This window comes from Arachis ipaensis, chromosome B7 (assembly GCF_059453495.1).
Source record: "Arachis ipaensis isolate K30076 ecotype BB chromosome B7, ASM5945349v1, whole genome shotgun sequence".
Classification (NCBI taxonomy): domain Eukaryota; kingdom Viridiplantae; phylum Streptophyta; class Magnoliopsida; order Fabales; family Fabaceae; genus Arachis; species Arachis ipaensis.
Window position 1 is genome coordinate 101,534,394 of NC_142442.1, and position 11,364 is coordinate 101,545,757.

General features: G+C 33.2%; 1 protein-coding gene across 15 annotated transcripts; it reads left to right on the plus strand.

The window, feature by feature from the left end:
* Positions 1-635: 635 nt before the first annotated feature.
* On the plus strand, positions 636-6,677 carry LOC107609382 (RING/FYVE/PHD zinc finger superfamily protein). Of its 15 annotated transcripts, none has more exons than XM_088492993.1 (9): positions 655-706; positions 822-906; positions 3,266-3,419; positions 3,521-4,519; positions 5,115-5,175; positions 5,247-5,353; positions 5,923-6,013; positions 6,100-6,147; positions 6,254-6,677. In XM_088492993.1, exons 4-9 carry the CDS (start codon positions 3,543-3,545, stop codon positions 6,311-6,313), a joined length of 1,344 nt encoding a protein of 447 aa, XP_088349119.1. In that variant the 5' UTR covers positions 655-706; positions 822-906; positions 3,266-3,419; positions 3,521-3,542; the 3' UTR covers positions 6,314-6,677. The 15 variants fall into 15 exon arrangements, with proteins under 15 accessions (XP_088349108.1, XP_088349119.1, XP_088349121.1 ...); XM_088492994.1 differs by having other exon boundaries at positions 661-695; XM_088492996.1 differs by having other exon boundaries at positions 661-695; positions 3,270-3,419.
* Positions 6,678-11,364: the final 4,687 nt, after the last annotated feature.

The following is an 11,364-nucleotide window of genomic DNA, read 5'->3' on the forward strand; positions in this document are numbered from 1 at the left end:
TAAAAAATGACAATCTAAGAAGACTGAAAAAAAAATCGAAACAAAAAACAGAAATTTTCAACGCACGGGTCTTCTGCTAGTATAACTATATATCGTGAGGCTTTCGTGCATCTAATTGGAAATGGATCCTCTCAATTTTTTTAACAATTGAGGGAGTAAAGTGTGATCTCCCACGATTAATTTTATAAGTGGAACCAAGAATAAATATGAGAGAGAGAACAATGAAAGGCTAAAGATTATATTTTACACTCTCAATTTTTTTCAACAATTAAGATGATTCATTCTCCATCTAACTGGGAATCCATTTTAGTACTTGTTTGGACGTCATTATTTTGATAAAAAAGATCTTTTTTATTTTTTAATATATTTGACAAATTTTTAATAATAAAAATAAAAATATTAGAAAAAATATATTTTTTGAGAAGTTACAATTTACATATTTTTTAAAAGATTTTTTTCTTTCAAAAAAATATTTTTATATAATAAATAAACAAAAATTATTTTTATATTATTATATTTAAGCATAATTAATAAATAAAAAGATTTTTATATAAAATATACAAATATAAAATTATTTTTATTTTTTTATAAAATAAAAAAAAAATTCGAGAAAAAATGTTTTCTTATGGGTCGAACCAAATAAGCCCTTAGCTTTGTGGTGGAAGAAAGGGTAACGGAGGGGAGTGTTATTACTTGTGAGTTGTGAGTACGTAAGGTTTGATCACTTGATGCTATAATACAAAGCGATGATGCAAAGGAAGGGAATCGAAAGTTTAAGTCTAATTTCTTTTGTTGTTTGTTCTTGTTCTAAATAATAACAGGTCTATTTTCCCAAGTCTCAAAGCTTCAACTTAATAAAAGCAAGCAATTTCTTCCTAGTTCCTATCTTCATCTTGGTCCGATTAGGTAATGCTTCGTTTCTCTTGTCTTCTAATCTCTCGTATAACATTTTGACGTTTTAGTGTATCTGTTTTCTTGAAAAATGCTGTCTGCTCTCTATGGCCATAGATTTAATTTCTTGTCGGTTTGAATTGCTTGTGATTGTTTCCCTTTGGAGATGCCCCTGCCATTAAATTTGCTTGAAGCCCTAAATTTGGTTATTGAATGACTTGATACTTGGGATCACTCTAAAATTGGTTATTGAATGACTTGATACTTGGGATCGCTCTAAATTTGTTACTCCGTAAAGAAGAATTTTGGAATGTTAAAGCTTCTGAGACCTATTGGGCTTTGTCTTACATCTACATTAATCTTTCTTTGTGAGCCATAACTACATAGTTCATCCCCTTTTTCATAATTCAATAAGCTCTGATTTACTTCTGCTTTCGAATATTTTTATCGATTAGAGAACACCTGTTCTTATAATTGGTCTCGGAGTAAAGAGGTATTAGGTTACAAATTTATTCCATGCCCTGGAAGAAGCCTTTATTGGCATGGATTGTAATTACTTGCATTAATGAAATATGAATCCATGCATCTCTGGAGTAATAGTATTGTATTTGGCTTGTAAAGCTATAAATTAGTCGATGAACTCAGCGGTCCTATTCTGTGTGATATTACGAAATGGACATGCCCTAAGGATCATAACTTACATAACCTAGTTCAAGTTGCTAATTGTCCAAAAGTTAATACATTTTACGGGGAAAGGAAACTTCATCAACTACTAAAGTTAGTCTCTTATCTGGCCAAGCAATTTTCAACTACTCACTATCTTCCTTCCATTTTGTTATGTATTTAGTGCTTGTTTGGGCGCCATTATCTTGATAAAAAAAGATATTTTTCAGTGAAAAAAGATTTTTTTTTTATTTTTTAGCGTGTTTGGCAAATTTCTAGTATTTAAAGTAAAAGCACTAGAAAAATAAAAAAAAAAACATCTTTTTTGAGAAGCTGTAATTTACATCTTTTAAGATCTTTTTTTCTTTAAAAAAAAGATGTTTTTCATGTAATAAATAAATAAAAAAATGCTTTTATATTGTTATACCCAAACATAATTGATAGATAAAAATATCTTTTTATATGAGATATCCAAACATAAAATCACTTTTACTTTTACATAAGATCTTTTAAAAAAAGATAACTCGAAAAAAGATCTTTTCTTAAAAGTTCACCCAAACAAAGCAGCACAGATTTAGTTTGTTCCTTGCCAAATTAAATGCTTGGTCATTTTGCATTTAAGGAGGACAATTCATAGTGTAGCTACAATTAAAATATGTTAAATTGAGTGTGTCTAAGTCAATCCTAAAGGTTGCTCAAACTAAAAGTAATATTGGTCATACCCTTAAGCAAGCAGCATGGACTCTCACGCACACCTCTCATGGCCCAAGACTAAACATCTGAATGTGAAGGTTGCAAGGTTGGAAACATGTGGATGGCACATAGTAATACCATCTCAAAATTAAATGTGTCTAATTCAGTCCCAAAAGTCTTCGTGAGAGGAATATTTGTGCATAATGTTATAAAGGTTGTTGTCTCCATAAATTCTTCCATCATCTTGTTAGGTGGTGGAGGGAGAATGGGAAAATTGACAGCAGACCCTATTTTGATAGGTTTTAAAGGAAGGGAAATTCCCTTGAAGGCCCCTTTAAGCAGGGCAGTGCCTTATTCTTTTGCATCCTCACAAGGAAATTAACTTCCCGTCTATCCTGTTTCTATTTCCGTATTTCTGTCACTTCCACTCCACTGAAAAACTTCTGGCCATAGCATATAAATGGTATTATAAATACTATATACTTCAATTATGGCGGTTGCATATTCTGTGAATATTCTTGTTGCATCAACGAGAATCTAGTTGGCTAAGTTATTTGAAGGTTACCAAATTTTGAAATCTGCCCGTAGCTGTATTTAGGATTGACATATATGTGTTTAGCTGTTTGGAATTAGAGAGACGAATGTGGTTTTGTTAGTTGCAGTTTGGAACAACAGGAATGGACCACAATCAAGTATTATTTCTTCTGAAACAGGTTGAATAAAATTTTAACAACAATTAGGATTCAAACTTGCTGGGCTAGTTCAAATATGGTGATTAATGTAAATCAAACTAAGGGCTTCATTTCATTTGTGTTCAAACTGAAGATTAGTTATTGGCATGCTACCTATGACTCATTAATTAGGGAAATGGAAACTTAGCTGGGTTTGAGTCATCATAAGTTCTGTTTTATGTCTAAAGATATGATGTTTCTAGTTAGTTATGAGTGCAATTGTATTGGCCCTTTTTATACTTGTTTCCTATCTTTTCTTTATGGTCTTTTTGTGATTTTTAAATCAGGTAGCCTTCAATGTGTTGAGTGGATGAGGTTGACTGACATGCTTCCAACAGGGCAGTAGCCTTGAGTTCAAAACATGGAACTGCCATTTCTTGGGTTGTTTATCTTTGGTCTTCTATAGCATTATACAACAATTTTGTTTTGAAATTGATCCAGGTGATAATGCTAATACAAAGTTCCCTTCTAAGTTCAGTTGAGGCTGGTTCATGTTATGTAACTGATGATGGAAAAGATATTCTTTGTGACCGGATGCCTAGTGGTCAAACTTGGCAGGCATACATGAAATGCAGCAACTACCCTCTTAACTGGTGTGGAAAAGCTGAACAAACGAAAGAGGATAGAAGGAATGCTGATAATCCTTGCAACTCGAACTGTCTAAGTGGCTTAGGTCAGCCATCAACTGCTAGTATCATGACTGATAATACTGCACCTAACATGGTATACAGGAGAAAAAAGCTACGTAAGGGATTAAATGCTCCTCTTTCCAATTGCCGGTCAGTCATAAGTTCCTCTGTGCGTTTATCATCAGCTGAGGATCGGCCAGGTAGTTTCCAAGTTAAAGACGATTCTGAAATGATAAGAAATCCTGTTGTTTCTTCTGTGCTGTTCGATGGGGTAGTTAAAGATAACATTCAGAAAAGTTTAGGAATTGACAGTGTAAATGATAGTTGCTCTTCTTCAAAATCAAATATGGAACTTGTTTCAGATTCAGTAGAAACTGAAATTGATGAACCTGGTGAATGCTCCTCATCCAGTGCAATAGTTGTGGATGTTACAAGGGAAGCAAAGACAGAAAAGGATTCTTGCATGAATATTCTAAGAAGCTATGGTCTTAGAGGAGATTGTTTTGCAGATAATGCTGCCTCTTTGGAAACTGTTGTTACTGCTGGTAATATCTGCTGTTCCAGATTGTGCAAAACATGTGGTAGGTTGGACAGTTCATTGAACATGCTTCTATGTGATCATTGCGAAGATGCATATCATCCAACTTGCTATAACCCACGTTTTAAAAAATTACCAACCGATGAGTGGTTTTGCCATTCATGTCTTACAAAAAGTCACAAAATTCTCAGAGAGACAATAATCAAATCACCAGGTATCCACAATGAACTGGGTAAATGTAGAACTGTTTCTGTTAAGGCAGAATTGAATCCCATACTGTTGATGCTGAGAGAAACTGAGCCATATACAACCAAGGTGCGGGTTGGTAAAGGTTTTCAAGCTGAAGTACTTGGTTGGTTAGGTCATCAGGGAAGGTATCTTAAGTTTTAATCACAAATGTTTTTAAAGCGTTTCCATGAGATCCATTGATTGTTACTTAAGTGTTTCTTACATTGCCTTGAGTTTGGACTTTACTGACTTTATTTATGTCGAGTCTAGTATCATTTGGAGTCACTGTTTGTTGGCTGTTAAATGACATAGAAAGCCTGACATGCTTGGCCAAAGCCCAATTCCATTTTGCTTATCCATTTTAACCAGTTCAGTTATCAGTGTGTGTTGTTATGCTTAGTACTACAACATATAATAATATGACAGAACTAGACTTGACCATGAGTAAAAGTAGGGAAAAACAAGGCAACAATGCAGAGTAGTACATCACTACTTGGTAAACAAAGGGATTGTGATGTGTTGTTGCATGGTTTTCCTTCATAAGATTAGTTTTGTTATTTGGTTTCTTCATCAGGAATTAAGGTGCCTCACTTTCTTTTTCACTCTTTTTGTGAGGTTTTCTTATTTTCAATGGACATGTCTGGTTTGTCTCTATCCATAATCATTGTTCATTGAAGTCTGTTTTAGCCATATTTTTCTATTATTATATTGTCACCGACATCATTTTATTGTTTCTTGTAGTGATGAAGATGAACTTCCTGAACCGTTGGAAATAAATCATTTGGAGTTTTCAACACTGCAGGCAAGGGTTTTCTTTATTTATTTTATGATCTTCATTCAAACTTGTGTGATTGAAATGCATCACATTTTCAGGAAGAGAATCAAAGAAATCCAACTAGACTCAGTTCCATAGGAAATTGGCTTCAGTGTCAGGAGATTATAAATAGAGCCAATGGAACTGTGTGTGGAAAATGGCGCAGGTACGTCTCATGTTGAAATTTTTTATGCAGTTATTTTGTGGGACAGTCTTATCAAATTTTTTCCTTTCTCAACAACATCAAAGCGTTTCCCATTAGGTTCTTTTGGGAGGGTCAACTACTAAGATCAAATGATGCTTTTATGTTTTGTAATAAGCCAAATGTTTAGAGTGGCCATTTAGATCCAAGTTTTCTATCAGTCTCACCTAGAGTTTTCTTTCTTTATTAAGAAAGAAAAGAAAATTGTTGTAGAATGGTGCAATTTAAACTTTATGCATATTTATTTCTTGGGTCCCGGGGTTTATGTTGGCAATGGGGACATCATCATCCTTTGTTATCTGAAAAACATTAAAATTTGCATGCCTAAACTGGCAACAGATTATTTGGTTTTGTTTCATTGTAAAGCTCAAGTTTCATCTAATAGTGGAAGAAGTATAAAAGTCTTGTTCATTATTATCATCGTCACCATAGGATATAGTATGATAATTAGGATCAGCTTAAAATAAATGTGTGAATAAGTCTAGGAAATTGTGCTTGAAACGTCTTAATCTAGCTAAAGCATTTGTTGGCAGAGCTCCACTTTTTGAAGTTCAAGCTGATGATTGGGAGTGCTTCTGTGGTATCCATTGGGATCCATATCATGCTGATTGTGCCGTACCCCAGGTGAAATACATTCTAACCCTTCATATTACATTCTTTGCCCGCAGCAATTTCTGATTTCTGGAGCTTTGCATATTGATTTGCTGCAGGAGCTCGAAACAGATCAAGTTCTAAAGCAGCTTAAGTATATAGAAATGGTACGTTTAAACTCTGTTTTGATAATTGTATGTCAAAGGAATTTCTTGATTAATTAGTAGTTTCGATCTCATGGCTTAGATTCTCACTCACGTATATGACATACAGCTAAGGCCTCAACTTACTGCCAAACCGAGAAAATCAGATTGCAATAGCAGTGGTGATTGAAGATGTACAGTAGTATATTGATGATAGCTTATGCTTTTTGTTCTCAAGCAATTGTACAATTTGGTTTACAAATCCATATGGCCATGCATTCCAACCAAAACAAATAATGTTCAGCCTTCTTTACCTACTGTGGACTACTATCAAGTATCAAGTACTAACGTGGATTGATCACGCTAAATGAATATGTTTACTAGCGTAGTAACCCGTGCATGGGAAAAATTTATTCAACTTAAAGAAATGTTGTATCAACATATTGGAAAGCAATTGTTGGCCTTTATTTTGTGTCAGGATGTTTGCGAATGAGAATGATCATATACATTAATTTTTTAAGATAATTCTATTGTATGATTAAGTATGTCAGTTATATGTATTGTTTTATGTTCGGGTGTGGTGGGCTATTGGCACATTATTGGTTTATATAGTTTAAAACAAATTTTTCAATTAAAGAAAAAAATATGTTCGAGTATATAATGTTTTTAAAACTCGACATAAAGATAGGAATCGAATAATTAAAAAATTAATAGAGAATGGTTAGGATGTTCATGGTTCAGTTTTTTCATAAACCGAACTGAAACTGTACTAAATCATTTTAAATGGTTTAGAAAATGAACCAAACTATTTTGTCAAATAAAAAACTGGTTTTAAACCAGTTTATAATACAGTGCACCAGTTTAAACCAGTTCATAAAAATAAAATCAGTTTTAATAGAAAAAACCAGTTTAAACTGGTTTATAGGTTAAAATTAGTTTTAACTTTTAACATATATAAAATTGGAAAAGTCTAGGGGGTCAGCAACTTTTGTGTTTTTTGGCCAACACTTAACCATCAAAATAAAAGTAAGTGATTTTCCACCATTAGATGTAAGCTCACACTATTAAAAACACTATTAATGGCTAATTGATGGTTATAAAACACCAAAATTGCTGGCCCCTAGCATTCCTCTATAAAATTAGTTTTTACATTTTCTCTCTCCCCATCTCTCTCTCCTTCTCTCCCTCTCTCCCCCCTTCTCTCTCTCTCTCTCTCTCTCTCTCTCTCTCTCTCTCTCCTTCTCTCTTTCACTTCTCCCTCTCTCTCTCTCCTTCTCTCCCTCTCTCCCCCTCCTTTCTCTCTCTCCCTCTCCTCTCTCTATCTCCCTTCTCTCCTTTCCCCTTCCTCTCTCTCTTCTTCTCTCCCTCTCCTTTCTCTCTCTCCCTCCTCTCTCTCTTTTTCTTTTTTCTCTCTCTTTCTCTCTCCCCTTCCCCTCTTTCTCCCCTCCCCTCTCTTTGTCTTTCTCTCTCTCTCTCTCCCTCCCTCTCTCTCTTTCTCTCTCTTCCTTTTCTCCCACTCTATCCCTTTCTCTCATTCTCTCTTTCCCCTATCCTTCTTCCTCTCTCTCTCTCTCCCCCCTCTTCTCCTTTCCTCTCCCCTCCTCTCTCTTTCTCTCCTCTCTCTGTCTCTCTTAACATATATAAAATTAGATTTTACATTCTCTTTCTTACCCTCTCTCTCTCTCCTTCTCCCCCTCTCTCCCTCCCTCTCTCTCTCTCTTCCTTCTCTCTTTTTTTCTCTTTTCTTCCCCTCTTCCTCTCTTTCTCCTATTCTCTCTCTCTCTCTCTCTCTCTCTCTCTCTTTCCCTCCTTTCTCTCTCTCCATCTCTCCCTTTCTCTCTCTCTCTCTCTCCTTCCCCTCTCACTCTTCCTCTTCTCTCTCTCTCTCCTCCTCTTTTTCCCCTTCCCCTCTCTTTGTCTTCCTCTCTCTCTCTCTCCCCCTTTTCCTTTTCTCTCTCTCCCCCTCTCTCTTCTTATCTTCCTCTCTCTTCCCCTCCTCTCTCTCTCTCTCCCCTGTCCCTCTTTCTTTTCCTCCCTTTTTTTCTCTCTCCTTTTCCCCTTTATCTCTTTCTCTCACTCTCTCTCCTATCCCTCTTCCTCTCTATCTCTCTCTCTCCCTCTCTCCTTCCCTCTTCCCCTCTTCTCTCTCTCCCTCTCTATTTCTCTCTGTCTCTCTCACTTTCTCTCCCTCTCTCTCTTCCTCCTCCTCCCTTCTCTCTCTTTCTCTCTCTCCTCCTCCTCCTCTCTCTTTTTCCTATCTCTCATTCTTTTCTCTTTTTTCTCTTTTTTTCTCCTTCTCTCTCTTGTTTTGGAAAAAAGAGGGGGAGAGAGAGAAGAGGGATATAAAATGAGAGAAGGTTGGGGGAGAAAGAGAAAAGAGAGAAAGAAAGGGAAGAAAGAGAGAGAGGAGGGAGAAAAAAGAGAGAGAAGAGGAGAGAGAAAGAAGGGAAGAGGGAGAGAGAAATAGGAGAGAGAAAGAGTAAAAATGAAAAAAACTAAACTGAACCATAAAAACTGGTTTTTAATAAACTGGTTTTCATAAAAACTATGGTTTCAGTTCAGTTTTTTATTAAAAAAAAACTGGTTTATTTAAAACAGTTTCAGTTCAGTTTCAATTCAGTTAAGTGAAACCAATTTTTTTGCACACCCCTACACGCAACTATGTTGAGAGTGATCCTGGCAAATGACACAACAAATGGAAAATTGTCTCTTTTAGAATTTGAAAGGTAATGTTGAATCTTAGAATCATTTTTATGCAAACTCCATTAAATTGATTTATATTTCTTAGTAACAGGTACAACTACTTTTAATATATATAAAATGGTAAATTTGAATAGTTAATTGCATTAAGGGCCAATTTAGATAGTTCTATAAATAATTTTTTTTTAATTTTTAACTTATGAAAAGTTATGGCAGTAATATTTGATATAATTTTCAAAACATAACTTATAACTTTTTAAAAGACTATTTAAATACTTACAAAGAAGTTAAAAAAATGACTCTTATAATAAAAAATTTATTATTACTCTTTTTTTAAAATAAATATTTTTAGGACTAAAAAATCAAACCCAAAATAAGTTATTTATAAGTTACTTTTAATATAAGTCTTTATATTTTAAATTTCTTTTCAAAAGAGCTTAATTAAGTTATTTATTCAAATTAGTCCTTGAGTATGTCCAGAATAAATATATCCAACTTACATTACTACCGAAAAATTAAAATCCCTTACAACTTTAACTAAAGTGTTATCTTCTCTAGAGAATGAACTCGTATTTTTTTATGGAAATATAAAATGAATAAAGTTTCATTAAAGAAAAAACGGTTTATTAACTACATAGAAAGATTAGTACTCTAATGAAAAATTATTGCTTCCATGAAATATATAATGTATATATGGTCATGTCCAACAACTAATAACGAATTTTGATTGATAATATGCATTATGAAACACATAATGCGTAATGAATTGTAAATTTAATTATCTTTATAACACTTAAAAGAATTGAAGTTCAAATATATATTATTTTTTGAAATATTAAAAAGATAAATTAAAAAGATTGAAAACTTTTTTATTTAAAAATTAAGAGAATAATTAATATAAAAACTTGAACTTTTATTTTTTTTTTTCTAAATGAAAAATATAACAACTGTGATATAAAAGGAGTACATCGATGTAATGCAGTCCTAATGCCTATAAATAAAATAAGAAAATATGGAATAACTAATAGAAAAGTTTCATTAACTATACACATTGATTTACGTTTATGGTAGAATTAGTTAGTAGCTAACAAACAAAAAATAAAAAGCAATATTAAGAATATAAATAATTTATAATAGAATTAATTTTTGGGATATAATCAACGTATATATTTTAAGTTGTATGAAACAAAAACTTGTGAAGATGAACTTGTTGAATGATTTATGTGCTGTGTTAAATTAACTACGTGTTAACAAAAAAAAAAAAAATCACACGATGTATATAAAATTAAGATTTAATTACTTTGTTGGTCCTTTTAATTTTACTAAATTTTCAATTTTTTTTTGATTGGGTCCCTATACCATATCAAAATTTATAACTAAGTTCCTATCGTGACAAAAACATTAAAATTAACGAAATATTTTGTTAAACTATACGGAATATTCAGTTAAGTGTTAGGTATATTCGTTTTGTTAAATGGAATGTTCTATTAATTCTATTTTTTTTTAATCACGGCAGGGACTTAAATACAAAACCTTATATGATATAGATGTAACGACCTAATTTCCACTATGGCATGCCCATACCAAAACATCGAGTATTACCAACTTGAAACTACACTGACAGTGTTATTAATAATATCAAGCCTGTAATCGGGTTAACTCGATTTTATCAGAAACATTCCTTAAAGAAAATCACAAATAAGAGGGAACGCAAGATTAAGCAAACTGGGAAGATAAATAGATACATAATAAGATGAAAAGTTAGTTAGTTACTCCCTCACAGTTATGTACACATATACAACTCAAAACATCTCTAGGTTCTGGCCCATATAGGAAGCCCAAAATCTGATGCCCAAACTAGCCTAGTCTTTTAAATTGATCTGTTAAAAAACAAAAGTGAGAGTCTAAAATAAGAGAAACACTAAACAGGAGCTGATGCAAGAATTAATACCGGTTCGGAATTTAGCAATATAATTTCATTGTGAGCATAGCTCCAAACCGATAGTCAATCCTTGAATCAAATTTAAAAGTGTTGGTTGTCACAAAGTACAAACCCCAATGAAAATTAACCAAAGTATTTAAATCTCGGGTCGTCTCACAAGGAATTGCAATGAAATGAATGATTATTGGCTATGAAGGAATACGGGGGGTTTGATTTGATGAAAGGAGCAAGAAAATAAATGATAAGAAAAGTAAAGCAAGCAACTAAAGAAAGAAATTAATAAAGAGAGACATTCATGGCAAGGATTAAGAATATAGACTTTCTATCCTAGTCACGCATAGCAATAATTAACAAGAATTTATCTTATTTCATCATCTCCAACAATGGAAGAAGGTATAATGTTATCTTCACATAGGGAGAAAGTCAAATAAGATTAGCTAATCTCAATCTAAAAGTCCTAATCAACTCACTAATTGAATTAGCAAGAGATTAGAGTCAATGGAAATAATACTAGCTAACAACTCTAGATCACCAATATAGGTTGGGTATTAATGACTCAAGATTGCCTAATTCCTCTTTTCAAGCCAAGAATGCTCAAA

Coding starts and splice junctions, on each gene's coding strand:
- LOC107609382 (XM_088492982.1), top strand. CDS start 3,426: ATGCTAATACAAAGTTCCCTTCTAAGTTCAGTTGAGGCTGGTTCATGT. Junction 4,520..5,114: donor TGGTTAGGTCATCAGGGAAG/GTATCTTAAGTT, acceptor TGTTTCTTGTAG/TGATGAAGATGAACTTCCTG. Junction 6,014..6,099: donor CTGATTGTGCCGTACCCCAG/GTGAAATACATT, acceptor GATTTGCTGCAG/GAGCTCGAAACAGATCAAGT.